The sequence below is a fragment of the Buceros rhinoceros genome, unplaced genomic scaffold, assembly GCF_000710305.1.
Source record: "Buceros rhinoceros silvestris isolate BGI_N320 unplaced genomic scaffold, ASM71030v1 scaffold7720, whole genome shotgun sequence".
NCBI lineage: Eukaryota > Metazoa > Chordata > Aves > Bucerotiformes > Bucerotidae > Buceros > Buceros rhinoceros.
In genome coordinates this window covers 18,753-37,147 of record NW_010390128.1, presented here as the reverse complement: position 1 = coordinate 37,147, position 18,395 = coordinate 18,753, and the positions used below count along the sequence as shown (strand labels likewise).

Below are 18,395 nucleotides of genomic sequence, written 5' to 3'. Positions count from 1 at the left end.
TGCTGACTATTGTAAATGCTTTGCATATTAGATCAGAAAGTCTTGAACTGGGAACAGCTATTCCTGTGGAATCAGGGGATAAATATTGGGAGCAGAATAATAGGCCCAGTAAATCCTCTTGGCTAGAAAGTTCCTCATGAGACTTCTTCATGTTCTGTGACGCACGTTCAAAAGGAAGAATTTTAAATGACCTGATCACCACAGCAATAGATACATGTCAGTTTAAAGTCAGCTGACGAGTCACTTTTTCCAGTTTGATCGCAATAAATATTGTCACGCTGAAATGCTTTGACTGTAGACTGTGCAGATACGATGGGCTAATACTACAAAGTATTTTCCCTGAGAAGTCACTTCAGCTTGTAAATTGAGTTTTTTCATTATATTTGTCTTCTGTCCTTTTCCCACAGCCGTTTGAGGGTTTGAGTTTGTAACCGAATTTTAATATCTAGAGTATACTTAGGCACAAGAAAATACATTTTGCATTCTATGCAGGAATTTTTACTGGCAATGGATTGATACATTCAGACATGGATTGAGATTTCAGTCAAAAGAATAAATACACTTAGTGTTACCAGATGGACAAGCACAGAAATGTCGTATAAGAACAATCAATTTGCATCTGAAATTGTTGGGATGTAGGATTACTGGATGTAGGGAGTTGATGATCTTTTTCTGGATATAGCTGCAGTTTTTTTAACCTTTTTTTTAAAATAACATGCTCCAGCTAGTTACCTTTTACCTTTCATAGAATTATCGTAATATGTTTTACCCTTTTAAAGTCACTGGGTTAATTTCATATGTATTATAAAAAGGTGACCTGCCCTATAAAATTCTGCAGGAAAGTTTTTAATACGGTTAGCTCTGTGCTTTAATAGCTAACTTGCTGTAAATATAAGGCCTGTCTTGGAGAATTTTAAGCTAAAATTAAAATCCCAAGATGCTCTAAGTATATTCATGCTGCACAGAAGTATTTATCAATGCTCAAGTTTCACAGAGTATTTTTGGTTCCTTTTAATGTTTGTATCTTATCGAACTGAAAAACATTCAGAAACATAGTACAAAACTGAAAATGAAATTAATTTTAATAAAAAACTTTTTTTATGAAAGCATCACGCACCTTAAGTCAGATTTATATGTGGTATTGTTGACTATTTTAACCTCAACTTACTCTTACAAATTTCCATCAGTAGAATTAATTTTCTAGAACATCCTGTTTTCCTCATAGGGAGTTGCTGTTAGGTTTAATTTGAGCTTGTATGCTTTGTTAGTTCAAAAGATTGTGACATGGGACCTGGGACTGGACAATGCTGAGCAACTGCTGTTGTGCTTGCAAATCCCAGGTATGTCAGTGAACAACCTGCTTGGTAGCTCTTGGAATCAGACTGAGGTTACTGTAGAATTACCATGTCTTTCCTATTTATACCACAGACGCAAACATTTGACCTCCCATTTTTGACTGAATAAATAGGAGAAGATTAAATAGTACATTAACATTATATTTCTCTCTCATCGTAGTAGTAAACTGAAACAGAAGTATTTGAGAGGTAGATATTTATACTTTGCTTTCAGTGAGGTTTTGGCTGGGAACAAAATTCATTTTTTCCAGTGATATTTGCTCACATTTCTCATTGCAGAAACTTAGAAGTCATGGGCAGAGTTTGTTAGTGGTTTGTGTGCGTCAAGTGGTTAGATAGGATTTCATGTTTCTAAACTTGTAACTGAGGAGATAGGCAATCTACGTTACTAAGCAGAGTTTTGCTGCTGTTATAAATAGAACTAATTCTAAAGTGAATTTTGTTTCTACTCAATTTTCTTAAAACTTTGGGACAAGTAGAAAAACAAAGTGTCAGGTGAGAATAAAAATCAAATACTTATTTCAGTATTTTTCTAACCTTTATTTTAAATACAACCTCCTACTAACATTAGAACATTGAAAATATTAGGGTTTTTTAAAAGTAATTAGCCAGGTTTTGAGCATAACATGAAATTATTCATAATATGCAGATTCTGACAATGCCATAAAAGTTCAGCATAGGAAAAAGAGGGAGAATGTGACTCAACTGGACACCACAGTCTGTCACTGGTAAAAAATTAAAATTCGTCATTAAATTCTGTTCTCATTACCACAGAATTATTTTTGAAAGCCACGAAGAAGGAAAATCATAAGTTACAGGGAAGAAAATGTTTCTTTGAAGTCCAAGCAAGTGAGAAACCACAGAGCTGGGGAGTGTCTTTTAATCTATTGTCTTTGGCAATGCTTTAGTACCTACCATCACATAACAGCTTGCTTTAGTACTGTAACACGTCAATGTGCTCAGCTCCTGTTAGGTAGAAGAACTCTGGGCTCAGTTGGGATGTCAGCTGGAGCGACTGTCACCTGGGGCTTAATTTACCATTTTGTGAGGGATTTGCTGTGTCACCAAACAGAAGACAAATGCTGGTGGACTTCACCAGGAGGCACATGGTTATTTTCAAGTGCCATGACAAATCCTTTTGAGGAACACATGCATGATACAAGAAGATTGACTCATTGTCTGTAAACTGTGTATCATTCTTTTGTTGTGAGTGAACTGTACTGTTCCACAGAGTACAGTAAGCTCATATTACTAGTTGCTGGAGGGGGAATTTAAGTATTAAAAAAATGGGAAGCATGTGGTGGGGGTGGCCGATTAGCATCCTGGCTAGCATAAAACATTTGTGTCATGACAGTGGTGGAATCCAGAGTTTCTGAGCTGTGGTAGTTTCTGTCATGGGAATAGCCGTGCTGTAGTAACAACGCTGAGGCTGGTCTGGCGTGGAAGTTAGTGTCTAAAATCAACACAGAGAGTGGAAGGAGTATTTCCCTCAGTTTAGGGAGAGGGATGCCCAGATGGCTTCACAGCACTTTGTTACTGCTTTTCCTTACGCACTAATGATCATGGGAGTTAGCATCATCGTTAATATACAGATGTACTAAAAAGAGGCAAAATAATCTATTATTTTAGCTAGGTATAGACATGCTTTATTGTTCTCTTGGCTTAGTCTTGAATTGATGTTAGTTTAGACCATGGCTCTGTGCCTCTGTTTCTTCTCCCATTCGTTTCCTGCCCAATCTCTGATCTAAACTTTTCAAGCAGGAACTGCATCCTGACTGGCTTGCTCAGTCCATCAGCTAGGTCCCTGGGCTGCTTAGGCATGCCAGAATGGTCAATAGAGAAAGCTTTCAGTATGATGAATGACTGAAGTGACAGTCTCTAATGCTGGAAAGGCATTTTTTCACAGTAAAGCATAGATTTTGCTCTATCTGATAGGTTTACTGAGACATACTGAAAACTTTTGAGCTACTGGAATCCAATTCATGCAATATATTCAACTCTTGCTGTGGTGATCTGGTCTATTCCTTTACATAGTTTACATGCTAAAAAAAACCTAATACAGTTTGGTCAGGCATACACAATTCTCTTAAGATCCCTTGACTGGGAAATTAAATATCCACTGTATATTTGAACTCTACAACTCTTCTTTGAAAACAGTTTTTACAACCGGATTCATCTGTTCTCCGTACTTATTTTTGCAGAAGCAGGCAAACTCTGCAGACAACCGTGACTTCATTCTTGACTGAAAGTGGTGTTTATGAACCAGTCAACAAATGCTATGCCTATATATAGAAATTCGCCCCATTTCTCACCAAGAAATGCAGCACCACCAAACTCTGTGAACTTAAGCTGTAGGAAAGCTTGAGGAAAATGTGGCGATCATTTCATAAAAGTCTAGAAAGAATATCCCAAGAATGGGAGATAGAATGTTAATCCCAGGGCTTGGAAGTGCTAATTCACAATCACTGTTCTGCTAAATTGAGACACGATTATTCTTCATCAGGTTACAGTATGTCTTCCGCAAACCTTGTGCGTCTATTGTGTTTGAGAATTCTGTGATTAATGATGAGGTTTGTGGCAAGAGTTGCAAGTTATGGATCTGTCTCTGTACTTAATCTGGGGTAGTCTGATGAATGAGATTTCCTAGATTCCACTGTTATTGCTGGTTATTGCTATTGTTGGTGATTGCCTGTGCCAACAGGTCTCTGACATGTTCTGTCTTTTTGTCATATATCTTGTTTTGTCTGTAAAGCTCACCACTCTGTCCTGTCAGTGCATACAAACTCCTATATGTCAGACAGCAAAATGTATGAAAATAATTCCCTTCCTCCATTACATCTAAGCAACTTAAGGTGGTTTCACTAGAAGGGGTCACAGAAGAATTCACTGATGTGTGCTTAGCTTTTTATTGGAATTTAACTTTATAAATACTTTTGTTACTGTTGTAAGAACCATATTTTCAAAAGCAGGGACATGTCCTTGGATAGAGTGACATGTAAAAAAAGGTAACGCTAGATGGCAACATAGACACTCTTTTGTCTGAGTTTGATTTATACCTTTGATTTAAGAAAATCATTTGAATTTTAAAATAAGACTTGAGTGGTGTAGTAATGGCAGAGAGACAAGTACCTATAAGTGCAGATGTCCCTAAATTGCAGGAAGATCTTAGGATCTTCACAGAAAAATTGACCGTGTCCAAGAGGATGTAAAAAGCACTGCTGTCTTTGTATTTCAGTCAAGCAAAGATTAGTAAAACTTAAAAGCAAGAAGACTCCAAAGACCAAAAATGGAACCTTTTTCTAAGTAGTAAGCATTTTCTTTCTATTCATTAATGTAAACTCTCTGTAGGATCTGAACAACATAGCTCTTAAGATCAGGTTTACCAATCTAGAGGAGACCTGTATGTCATGCTGGTGGGCTTCTACAGGCATCAGTGTAAGGGAAGTGTCGCTGTCCTGCCCTGACTGCTACAGGAAAGAGCTGGGGTGGGCTTTCGTAGTTCAGGTACTGAAATCCAGACAGATTGCTTAAGTCATGCAGCCGTTGGAAGAGCCGCTGGCCTAATCTAGCATTGTGGGGGAAACCGTTCTGCATGCAGACAGGGCAGGGTTGTAGTGAAAAAGAAAGCATGATACTGCAATTGAACATGCAAGTGCATGTCACACATATGATGAATGCCACAAATTTGTTTCTCTCAGACTTCATGCTCTGGCTTTTTCTTTTTCGCATTCATTTTGTAAAGTTTCTGCATAATTTAATCAGCACTTATTTCTGTTTATTCTCACTTTAAGTTTAACTCTTCTGAATTTTCACTTTGGATTTCAATTATGTGAATTTGCAGTCTTTCAATAGACACCATCTGTGTAGATACTCTGAAGGCAGTTCAGATTTTGGGTGGGATTTATGAATTTTGGTTGGTTTTTAAAATTTGCCATAGTGTTTCATTGTTAGTACTATTTTGTCAGGTGAAATATATGCTTTGAGTTAAATTTTGCAATATTACATGTCTCATCTCAGACATCTACATGTCTGAGTTGCTTTGTTCATTATAGGAGCAGTTAATTTCAGATTTGGAATGTTTTGAGGTTTGAATCAATTGCTCTTGGAGTGGCTATATTATTCTGCTTTTGAGAAGACCAACTGTTTAGGTATTGCTTTAAAGAGCTTAAATTGGCATAATTTCTGGTTAGTTTATTTTGGAATGGTGGGGGTTTGGGGCATTTAAAATAGAACTGTATTTTGGCTTTTAAAATACAGTTGTATCATACAGGTTATTGTCACCTTTGTGCTATATCAGCGGAATTTACACATGCAACTGTTATGAACTGGCGCTTTTTATTTTAACTCTAATAGCAATAATGGTGCTGAATCAACATAATCTTAATTTTGCATTTTGTTTGAGTAACCAAACATTTTCATTGTTCCTATGTTTTTTAAAACTGAAAACCAGCTTTAACTTGGCTGGCTTTGTTTCCAAGTGATTGTAGTATACAGTAATTTGGTCAATTCAGTGTCATGTCTTATACTACAAAAAGTCAATCAGACTGTGGAGCCAGCACACTCTAATATACTCTGCATAAACATAAACTGTTTTTCTATGTTTTAAGGACCTTAGTAGTTCAAAAATATTACCAGTTTTCTCTGTAGAGAATGCAGGTAGAAAGAGTGAGAGGTTTAGAGGTGCAGTGAACTTAAAGCACGCCTCTTAGTGACGGATCTATGTGTTTCTAGAGGTATATGAGAAAAACAGATCTTCATTGTTTTTCAGATGTCCAGTTCAAACTTCTATCCCGTTCTACATGTGAATGGCATTATGATGCCTGTACAAGCCCTTGTTTCAAGACATGCAGGGACCCATTGGGAAAAAACTGTCAGGAAGTACCAAAGTAGGTATCTGTATTTTTATGGAAAAGTATGGAATTTGGGTAATATGTTATGCAGCAGAATATGAGGAACCAGTTGTAGGCTGAGTATACGAGACTGTCCTTTTGTGTAAGGAGGTAAGGGAAGGAGAAAACTAATGGAAGGTTATGGAATACAAGCAGCTGTGGCAGCTACGTAGAAGTGACGTTTCAGTTGTTGGGTAAGTATTGTCAGATTCTGGACTGACTAGTATGTTTGTAACTTTGAAGCTGCTGGGGGGATATTACAGAGTATTAATAAAGAGAGGGGATGACGAGTTTGTTTGAAAGACTTGTGCCCCTACGTTTTCATGCAGTAGCCATATCTGTCATTGCCTTCTCCTCTTCCAATTGGAATTTGTGCTAAGTCTGGCATTTGGATTTTGGTGTGGGTAATAATAATAAAAACCAAAACCAAACACACACCAAAAAACCCCAACCACCAGCTTTGCCATTTCATAAGCCACAGCATTCCTTCCCTGTTGAACCCATGACTGTGCGTTTCAGTGGCTTAGATCTGAGTGAGAATGGAAGCATGGCAGTGACATTTTGAAAGAGTACACTGAGGTGATGAGGTTTATCCAGAACAAGACTGTCTTTATAAATAAATTCCATTTTCCTAAAAGTAAATGCTTGATGCAGGAGATACTGTTTGACTAGTTAATACTAATTATTTTTCTTCCAGAGTGGAAGGATGCATCCCTGCCTGTCCTCTCAATATGTTGCTGGATGAAATCACTCAAAGATGCGTGTATTTTGAAGACTGTATGTTTGAGAAATTATGTATATTATGTATGATACTTAGCTTATTAATTTATTAGGTCTTTAGTCAAATTTTCAAATATTGGTACTTAAATTTGTGTAACTATGACCTTAGTTATATGAATCTTGGGCTCACTAAACATACCTTTTAGTTAAAATAATTTCACTCCTCAAAAATCTTAGACAAATTTTAAACGAAAAAAGATCTTCTTTCTTCATAAAACATTATGGTAACATTAGATGTAGAGCAAATGGATTTAACTGATTTTTTTTTAAATTTGTCTATGAATTTTAAAAGTCCAAAGGCAATTGAAAATACCAGCATTACATGAGTTAACCTATAACTTTGCTAGCTTCACGACTAGAATTATTAATAAATTTCAGATTACTGTTTACTTGTGTCTGGTTTCAGGCATTGAGCCTGCAGATGACAGTCCACCTTTGCCACCCAGCATTCAAACATCAGCAGCTTCACACATAACTTCAAGTTTGGCAGTGATCAGTGAAGCAGTAACTTCATTTCCTATACCTGAAGTAAAGGACATGGAAACAACATTTGAGTCAAAATTGCAACTCACTGCAACTACAGGGAAAACTGAATTTTCTGCTGTTACGTCTAATACAACACTTCCATCCATAGCTTTATCAAATATTTCTTCACAGTCAACAGAAATGACATCTGGGAGAAGCACTACAGCAATGTCTGAGACAATGAAATCTAATGTAAGCTTGTCTTCTCCTATTGACATTTCTCCATTGTTTCCATCTACCGTCAGTTCAAAAACTTCCATGAAGATTCAACTGATCAGTAGTGATTCCACTAAAATGTTGAGGGCTACAGAACCTCAGACAGAAACTGCTACACTTGCTGTGGCTACAGGCACAGAATCAGAAACCGAACGCATTGCTACTTCTGTTTTTACTAGGACACCTCCTAGAACAACAGAAATACCAGTCAAAACTAAAATAATGGAAATATCAGAGACAGGCACAAGAACACTTCCCATGAAGGAAGCACAAGTAAAACCAGAAGTACTTACAAAGTTTACAGCCAGTTCATTTGAATCAATAACAGAAAAAACTACTGCATATCTGCCCCAGTTTTCCACATCACCACCTCTGGGTGTGCCGTCATACACACCACCAGTAAACCTAACAGGAACTTCAGAAGGGACAAAAATAAGCCTAGGGCAGCCTTTTACCACAGTAGCTAATGTTACAGTAACGTCACTTTCTCCTGTGATCACTGCTTTGTCTTTGTTAAAACCAGTGTCTTCAGCAACGACAAAAGCAGCAATTGTTTTAACCGAGCAAAGAGTGAAGACTACCTTTTCACCAATGTCCATGTCACCTCCTTCATTAGGAAAGGCAATTACAGAATCTTCTCTTGAAATGGTTCAACACCTCACTGCAGAGGTACCTTTCACTACAACTTTAGGACCAAAGACAACAACTCTACAAAGTCAAGAGGGGTCATCAGAAACAACTTTGTTAACATTTACCACTCATAAAAAGGAAGCCCCCAAAACAACATCGCATGTGGAGCATAAGTCAAGTTCCTATTTCCTTCCATATTCGCTACATCCTAGTACTACAACTGAAAAATCCATCAGTCTTTCTACAAAAAGACCTTTGGTGTCTGTTCCTACTCCTGCTTCTCCAGCTTCAGGTGAATTGAAAAAAACATTTAAAACTGTTTCAACAACAGGATATTCTTCATACACAGTTCTAAACACAACAGAGTTCCTAACTACATTATATACTAAGTATCCTGTTGTGGCTGAGACTACCAGTGTGACCCCTTTGTCTGTTGAGGTAACCTCCAAAATAACATCCCCTTTTGTATTAGCAGCGAAGTCAACTTTATTTTCTGGAAAAACATCTACCAAGTATAAGCCAACTCTGGTTTCAAGTACAGCACAGACCCGCACTTCAGCATATGCAGGTGGTGTTACCACATCAGCAATGAAAACCTATATGTCATCAAAAGAAACCACCACAGTTCCTTTCGTAGCTATAGGAAGAGAATCAGCTCAAAAAACATCCATCACTGGATCCCCACTTACTCTTAGTGCAGCTGAAACTGCACTGTTAACAACACAACCTGATAGATCACAAGTGGAAAGAACTACTACCATCTCTACTAGGAAGCCATCTGCTTTCCCCTTTTCACCATCAAGTTCTCTAATCTCTTTAAATATTTCTCTTCCTTCACTACCCTCATATGAAAAAGAAGCATCGCTGACACCACTCAGTCCTGTGCGTACATCCCATGATGCCAAAGAAAAATCAACTCCATCCCCTTCTGTTGTACTTCCAGTGACAAAATCTTTGTACACTTTTTCTACCTCTCAGTATCTAGCAGATAAATCAATTTCTTCATCTTCTTTAACACAGATGATACCGGAAGTAACAACCACACCAAAATTTCCAGTAGAAACTACAGCATCAATGTCTATGGTCCGAAGTGTAACAGATACAGTAAAACTTACATCAGCTACAGGTCAGCCATCCTTCTCTTGGCAGACATCTTCAGGAGATAAACTTTCAGTACAGATGACAAAGACCATGGCTATACCACAATTTTCTGTTCAGAAGGGTATGGAACTTGGTCGTCAGACTTCTGAGCCTTTGTTGATAAGCCAAAGCGTTACCCCAATTTACCAGTATCCTGCAGAAACTCTAACAAAATCCACTGGTCAGCCACAACGTGACTTTGGCAAAACTGAGGCTACAGTAGAGTTGGCTTCTTCATACCCCTTAATCACCTCACTACCTGAAGGCATTCGTTCAAGTATTTTACCTTCCTCAGTAGGTCTTACACAAGCTGTTCTACCAACTGAAAAAGAGTTGCATTTAACTGAGTCAGTCACGCAGCCGTATTTATCAAGAACTGTTTTGCAGTCTACAGTCCCAAGTACACCAACAGCTGACTTGATTTTTGGCACCAGAATTCTCCCTTCCTCACCGGAAGTGCTTGCAACTTCCTCCTCTTTAGCAACAATTAAAAAGGAAGCTTTTCCTTCATTTTCCACACAAAAGGCAGGTACTGATCTAAAATTCACATGGCAGGCCTCGTTTATTGAATCACTTGATTCAAGTCAAACACTTGAAACCACTACAGCTTTACCAGGATCTAAGTCAACCTCTTCATCAGTTTTGTTACGAGCAACAACAGAAATTCCCATCATGATGGGGAGTGGGTCATCTCCATCAACAAGCCAAAGTGGTACAGAGAAAACTGTGGCGTTACCTAAGCAAGTCACCCTTTCAACCACCACCTACAGTTCCACGTTTGTAGCAAGTACGAGGTTGTCAGCTATGGACCATGCTTCAGCTGCAGCTTCAGCCCCTTCAGTGATAAGCAGTACTGGTATTGTATCAGCACCTTCAGACAAAGCAAAAGCAGTAACAGAATCCATCACAACCTCTTTGAGGTCCCCCTCTTTTTCTGTTACTTCAGAAGCAAAAGAAGCCGTGCCCCTCAGTACAGCAAGATCTGAAGAGGCAGAATTAATGGAAGCCCAAGCTGTCCACACACCAGGTGCTACTGTTATCCCCAAAACACCTCAGATGTTTTATTCTCCATACTCCACAAACACAACTGCGATTCCTTCTAATGTAAGTGTATCATCAACACTGTCCATGATACGTTCATCCACCAAACCACAACCTCTTTCTTCTACAGCTGCATCATCGGCCAGTACTATTCAAACTTCAAAACTTGAACTATCACCTGAGGTGCAAACGCCTTCTGTGAGTTCACTGCTAGTGATATCTGACTATCCAAATGATACAGCACCTCCACCCGTTTCCTCGTTTGCCTATTTATCTACCAAACCACTTTATGGCTTGACTACAACAGTTTCTGATGGACTGGCAACAGCTGAAGACATGTCAGGAGCGACAGCATCAGCTTTTATGCTGCCTAGAGAAACAGCAACTCTTCAAACTTGTACAGTGAGTAACTATAAATATTTATCTGTCTGGTTTTTAATATGTCTTGGTTCCTTTTACATACTGTTAAAACCAAAATTGAGTGCTATACTTCGATCTTTAGGACTTTCAATACCTTTATCAAACAGGGAGCCCTGTTATTTTCTCTATTATACCTGAAACTTTGGATGATTTCATTGTGCATCATGGTTTTTTGAAGTGCTGTAATTGGCTGTGTTTCAGGCTTTATTTTCTGAGTGTGTCTGTTACAAGAATGGGTTTTTAGCAACATATGGTGCTTCATATTGCCCAATGACAGGTTTTTATCACATTGCCCTCCTTAAAGTCTGTCTTTTTGAAGATTCTTGTTATTATTCCTTCTTGTGCTCTTCCATACTTTTCCTTCTCAACTGTTTTTAACATAAAGTTAAAAATGCAGTAATGCTGTTCTCCACTTTACAATAGGACAGCAGTTTCAAACTGTCCTCACAACGGCTGCATTTTCAAAGATGCTTTTCACATGTAGCTTCCATCACTGTCATAGGGATTCATAGGTATTCTGTACCTGAAGAATGTGATACCCTTTTCTGAGCAAACACTCTGCAATATTGTGATAGTTTCTTGGTAAGAATGGTAATCTGTGTCTTCTATTAAAAATATCTTAGCCGATCGCAGAGACTGAGTGCATAAAACACATTTGCTTGGATGGACAACTGATCCAAGTCAATAAGTCACAGGACTGCCCATACAATACAACTCAACCCAGCTGTGGAGTTTTAGGATTTGCTGCTCAAATGAATGGTGACAAATGCTGCCCAAAGTGGGAATGTGCATGTAAGTTTTATTTATGCAGAACTTCTGAAATTAATGTAGGTCACAACTTAATGCATGTGTAAGAAGGCTAAGACCTGATATCTCTATACCATGGTGTAGAAATAGAAGATGTATATTATATGTATTACTCATTGTCTAATACAATTTATAATTCTAGTTCTACACTCAGGGAAATGAAATCAGAATGCTCCTTGATGTAGGATATTCCTCTTACCCAGCTTTAGGCATCTGCAGTGGCAATGTTCTAATCTTAGTCCTATCTTGCCTTCTGTCTAATCAGAGGAGACCTAGTCAATATAGACAGTGGATTTTTTTGGTTTGTTTTATGTCTAATTCAGGATGAGAAGATTTCCTAGACTCTGTTAACAGTGCGGAGGCTCTGGAAGCATAGCTGTACTGTAGGTCACTCACATCGATTACCTGGAAATGGGCAGGAAGAATCCAAACTTTGAAGAAAATTCAATTTAATCCATAGTAACAAAGAAAGGATGCAGACATAAGCAATGCAAATTTCTGCTTATGCTCTAGAGTTTGAAATAACTGGGAGCAGAACTCCAAGCCCTTTGAAACATAAACTTTAGCACCAAGTCTGGGAAGAAGGATAATTTCCACGTGAGCTCTTGCCTTAGGAACAAGACTAGATGGAAATTGAGGATCTAATATGATCTGCTGTCATTCATGGTTTTTGCTAGTTTGGGATTTGTAGAAATTACAAACCTTTGCTCGCAAGAACTGTAAGAAGGTAACTACTGCAGAGGTGTGCAGGTTGTCCCACTGAAATTTGCAGTTTTGAGTTTATTGCCTGTTTATAGAGATACAACAATACCAAATATAGCTGAAAATACATGCTGCATGTATGAAACTCTAGTAAGCTAGTTATTTACAAAATTTCTTGTTTTATCTACATATTTTGTAATATTTACAGAAATTCTAAAATAAATTGGAAAAACATTTAATTTACTTTTCTTAGGTCGTTGCACAATTTTCTCTGATCTGAGCATTGTAACCTATGATGGAAATCATTTGGCTTTATTCAAAGAAGCATCCTACATTGTGAGTCAAACTCAAGATGAAACTATAACCATCCACATCCTGGACTGTAGAGTGGTAAGTAACATTTATCAGCTAACGAATGGTGTTCAGTTCTGCTATAGTAAGATATATCTTAAAGGGCATATTAATACTATGTAGTTGTGGTTAATTACCTACTTCTGTGTATTATCTACAATGCTCTTTACAACACTTAGGAATTGTATAGCACTTTATCACCTGACTGTATATGCACAATTTTTTCTGAAACAGATGGGTAGGGAGAGGTAGGTCTATGTTATGTTGTTACATGTGTAAAATAGACCAAGTGGTGCAAGATTAAGTGAGTATACATTCGTTAGTCACTTCCTTGAATGGCATCGTGTAATAAGTTCCACCATAGTGTACCAATGCACTACCACTGTATTTCAACGCATGATTTTTATCCATGCTCGTATGAAGGAATTTGCTCTGGAAACACCAGTCTTCAGAGCCATAAAACACTGTAGGATTGTCAGGCTGAATTAGACCACCCTGTGCCTTCCAAGTCTCTGACAGAGGCAAATACTTGTTTCAGAGAGGGAAGAGAGGAACCCTAATGAGCATCCTCTGTAATGTGTAGTGTAGATTGGCATTGTCGTGAGGAGTTGATTTCTTGTGAGCCTTTACAAAACTCTGTAAACTCCAGTCTCTTCTATGAAAACTAGGTAATTCTCATGTCCACATAATGTCCATCACAAAGCTTGGTCGCAGGTATACCTTATGGAATCTAATTCCAGGAGATCAATATGATATGGAAAAGGAGATCTGTTTATGACTTTCAGGTTGGTTTTCTGGTTGTACTCAGTGCTTTCTGTTTTGTTCAGTACCTTGTTGCCCAGGAAGAATGCATGTATTTCTGATCCATTACTTCTGTGCTGTATAGATTCACCATTCCCAGTTTTGTTCTTGCTCGCCTTCAGATATGTAGTTTATACTTTTTGGTGTCCAAACAGCTAGTACACCGTATCTTCTTTTTTTTTTTTTTCCTGATGTAATTTCAGGATTGGGTGATATAACACAGTTGCTGAACACAATGAGATGGTAGTATTTTGTTTGTTTATTTTGCAAGAATGCAGTCCAGATGGGCTTTGTAGTCCAGGCTTGAAACTGCAATCGGCAGCAGTTTACCTCTTTCAAAAATATACCTCCCAAAAATCCTTAATGTCCCAGAACGCAAAACCAATAAGCAGCTAATGCATAAAGATTTTGTGTATCGTGACTGTGCTTGATGTATTTTTGCTTTCTCCACAGAATAATTCAAATTCAACTTCTTTGTGCCTGGCAATGTTGAATTTAACCTATGTATCAAACCAAATTATCATCAATCGTTTAAGTAGAAAAGTAAGTATTTTGAGGGTTTTTCTTTGCCTGTAATCAACTGCCTCCTAATGTGGATGCTGAAGATTAGAGTATGACTCAAGAGGTCACAGAATTAATTGTTCCAACTTTGTAACTTAGTGAACTACTACTAAATTTAAAGAGTTAACCTGTGATACAGGGACGGTTAGTGAGGTAAGTTGCAGAGCAAGTCACATAAATGGTTAGTCTCTTTAGTACCTGTATTATTTTTGTGGTGGTGAGTCTGGCTTCTTTTGAAATTAATTATGAGTTAGATTCCTAAGCTGTCAAGAATCTGGCCTTAGTTCTTCTACCTGCAGCACTTGGTACCTGACGTTTAACTTGTTTTCTGTGTCTGTTTTAGATAACAGTAAATTCAAGAGTTGCTCGGTCTAATGTTAGAAAATACGGCTACAAAGTTGAAGATTTGGGCTTCAAATATGCTGTTGAGACCCCAACAAAAATCAGAATTCAGTGGTTTCACAACACAGGTGTGATGATTCTTGAGTTTAATAGCACCAGAGAACCAAGAGCTTTGGGACTGTGTGGTAAGTATTAATTTTGTTAGTTGGTCGAAATGGTGTTTGATACCTATTCATTTAATCACTTTTTTACCTATAGTGTTGCTTCTGACTGTAACCTGTTTGAATCTAGGCATGACTGCTGTAACCAGTCTAAATAAGACAGGTGTGAGTCCATAACACCAAATAACGCACACAGACTTAGTGTTTGATATCCGTCTGATAGGAAGTGATATGTGCTATTTTCAGTTTCTAAAGGTCACAGGCAATGTTAACTTGAGAGAACTAATCTTAGTTTATCTGTTGCAGGAAGTAGTTCAGAGGGAATTTTGTAATAGCAATGGGTTAACTAACCATCACGTTGCACTCTGTTAGGCCTACTCGGTAGTTTCACCTGGTTTCTTCCTAAAAAGCATTGCCTTGAATAAACTGTTGGTGCTATAGTTTTTGCAGGCATGTATTTGTTGAAGTAAATCCCTACTGTGACATCCAAATCTGTAAATTGGATCTGGAAACCAGGATTATAGAGTTCATATGGTTACAGTAGATACCTTTACAGTTTCAGGAAGGGCAAATGCCTGTAGCTCTGTATCAAATACCGGCGATAGCTCAGTCCGGTTCCAGTTTCTGCAGGCAGTAATGTGCTTCTCACAAAGGAAGACAGTTTGAATTTACTGCCATTCCAAAACTGGATTATTATCTGTGATTTTCCCTAACTCTTCTTTTCAACATCATTCTTGCTCTGTTTGACTAATTGTTATTGTGATTAGATCAAACAGAAACAAGAACGTATAGACTCTATTTTTCAGTAAGCCTGATTTCAGATTATCCCAAAAGCCTCTTTTGCCTTTACCTGTTTGATTACTGTGGTAGGGGGAATTGGGAACACTGTGTTCCTGATTTACAAGGCGCTTAACTAGATGACGATACATTTCTGTGGATGGTGGTCCAACTTCTTCAGGGAATGTGCTGTATTTTTCTGGTATTCATCTGTGATTGGGATTCTCTGCACAAGTCTGCCTGCACGGTGCTGTCTGATGGTTGCTCTTAAGCCAGTAGGTGCATAAGACTGCTTAGAAGCATGAGTAGAATAGTACAGTATTTCTGAAGTACCATATTGGATAAGCATCCTGGTGTTTTATTTGAGTTCTCTTTTCTGATAACATTTACAGTTTTCATTTGTTACTACACATGGAGGTGCTTTGTAACCTTCTTTAAAATATGTTTTTGTTTAGTGCTTCTGCAGCTGAGGGGTGAAGTTTGTGTGCTGGGCTCCCTGAACAGCTCTTTGATGTGCAGTAGATTCCCATTCATAGATGCATCTTTACTTTTGCTTTGCTTAATTAGTCTGAATTTTGTCATGTTGTATATGTTTTTTAAAAGCTATTTACTTGTTTGAATATGCCACTTCAAACTTACTTCAGAGTAAACCATGCGATATTAACCTGCTCTTTTCTTCTCGTAATACACAGGTTTTTGTGATAGAAGCTTGGAAAATGACCTGATGCTACCCAACAGGACAGTTTTAAGCAAAAGCAATGCTCTGACGACTTTTATAGACAGCTGGCAAGTGCCAGACACGTTAAAGTATGTTGGAGAAGACAGGCATCAGGAAACTAATTGCTCCGTCATGGACTGCTCAGAGTGCTTAAGAATGGTGTTGAACCAGACCTTTAGCAGCTGTCATCCTTATGTATGTTAACTATTTCAGATCTTACATTTTGAGAGAGATGCAGTTCTATTATTTTGTATACTTGATAATTTCGGTAATGTGACACTACACGTAGCCACATCTGAGGAATGAGATACGTACTTCTTTGTAGCTACTGTTGCAAGGTAAAAATAATTGAAGAGTGTGGTAGCTTCATAGGACTAAATTTTATCAATATGATATACAGCAAAATAAAGTAAAATAGTTTTAAGATTTAATTAATCCTTAAGTGTTCAGTAATTTAACAAGTTCCAGATCAGAATAGGTAATATGAGAGCCTGCATTCTCAAAGGCTCTAGAGACAGGGAGTTCCAGCTTAGACGAAAGGGTAGAACAGACCATTCAAAGCAAATACCAAACTCACAGTGTGCAAATAAGGTATTATTTGTGATCATATGAATGCATTTACCATTTCACCTTTTATGTATTGTTGAGTTTGAAGAGGAGGCTAAAACCAGACAAAAATATAGAGGTAAGGAAGGACAAGGAATGATGAGTAATTATGCCTTCTATTGGAAAAACTGTATTAACTCTTGCCTTGGCACTTATAAGAGGTGAAACTGAGGAATATGAAGATGTCAACATTCAATAAACATTACTTTTAAATGCTGGTAGATTCTCTCTGTACACCAGTGAAGGCTGGTGGCCTCTTGCTTACTGTGAACCAAGAACTTCTGGCTTCAGTATTTGCAGCTGATATTTTAAAAGGTCCATCTTTTTCCTGCCTAGCAGTGTCTCTAGGAAGGTGTAATATTTTTAATTTTTTCTTTGTTAGGTTCCACCTGAGCTATTCTGTGATATATGGGTTCAGGACACTGAGTACATTCAAAATCCATGCATTTCACTAGCTGCCTATGTGGCCATGTGCAACAAATTTAATATTTGTATAGAATGGAGGAGCTCTGATTACTGCCGTAAGTATTCTGCATGTATGTCTACCTCTGGAGTTCTCGGAGACAAAATTTGCCTAATAAATGAGTTAGTGAAGTTGCAAATACTGGCACTCCTTGAGTCCTCACATACTTTGAAAGTCCTTATTGAGATAAAAAATTCAGCACTTTTTATGATACAATTGCAAGCAGTGTGCAGAAGGCATCAGTATCTTTATAGTTATCTCATAGGTGGAAAAGGTACACTAAAGAACCTTGCTGAGAAGACTACCTCTGCCTTATAACGTACTTAACTGTAGAAGTCAAATCTTGTTGCTTGCAATGTAGTGTTCATTTCTCTTTGCCACTTTCCACTGATAAAACTAAAACACAACAGAATTGGTTGTGTAAAGGAGAAAGCCATGGTAAGAAATTTCTATGGTACTTTGAATTAGCAAAACCTGCTTGGTGCTGCTGCAGAAAGCTGTGTATTTGGAGAAACGATTGATATGAAACACCTCTGGGATTAGATGGAAAGTAAGGAGTAAAACCTGAGAGCTGGAGTATCCTAGCAGAAGACATCTCCCATACCAACATAGTAAAATGTAAGGCTGAATTGGATCTGTAGTTGTCAATAAACAGAAAAATTGGATTGCAGCATCTCTTCATACTGTCAGTGATCGCCTAGGAAAAGCCCAAAGCGGTGATATCATATGGAGGTCTGTGGTTTCAGTGCTTGAAAAGGGAAAGACTTATTGATGAAAGCTGATCCCCCAAAATAAGAGAACTCACTGCACACAGAAATCATAAGTGATGACTCTTTTAAAGGGATTTAAGTGAGTACATGTGTAGAGGCTTAACGCAGGCATGTCAAAATTCCCTGCAAATAGTCATGGAGTCTAAAAACTTAAGCTTAAAAACAGTAGGTTTATAAAAAACCCAATTCTTCCTTTTGTATGGGTTTTACTAGCGAATAATCACTTAAAAAGAGATCTCACAAAATGTATCTGTAAATATAGTTACATATTCCACCCGTTGTGCAGGGACACATCGCTCATTTTTGTGCCACAATGGCCTCTGGTGGTGCGTGCCTAGCA

General features: G+C 37.9%; 1 protein-coding gene across 1 annotated transcript in view; it reads left to right on the top strand.

Annotated features, from left to right (window-relative positions):
- OTOG (otogelin) overlaps positions 1-18,395 on the top strand; it is an 84,249-nt gene that overhangs the window by 50,258 nt on the left and 15,596 nt on the right. The window contains exons 31-40 of the mRNA XM_010136612.1: positions 6,124-6,241; positions 6,942-7,021; positions 7,431-9,800; positions 10,707-10,978; positions 11,620-11,788; positions 12,759-12,895; positions 14,111-14,200; positions 14,562-14,745; positions 16,191-16,411; positions 17,205-17,343. Of these exons, the coding sequence (XP_010134914.1) occupies positions 6,124-6,241; positions 6,942-7,021; positions 7,431-9,800; positions 10,707-10,978; positions 11,620-11,788; positions 12,759-12,895; positions 14,111-14,200; positions 14,562-14,745; positions 16,191-16,411; positions 17,205-17,343 (3,780 nt within the window). The remainder of the gene's footprint in view (positions 1-6,123; positions 6,242-6,941; positions 7,022-7,430; positions 9,801-10,706; positions 10,979-11,619; positions 11,789-12,758; positions 12,896-14,110; positions 14,201-14,561; positions 14,746-16,190; positions 16,412-17,204; positions 17,344-18,395) is intronic.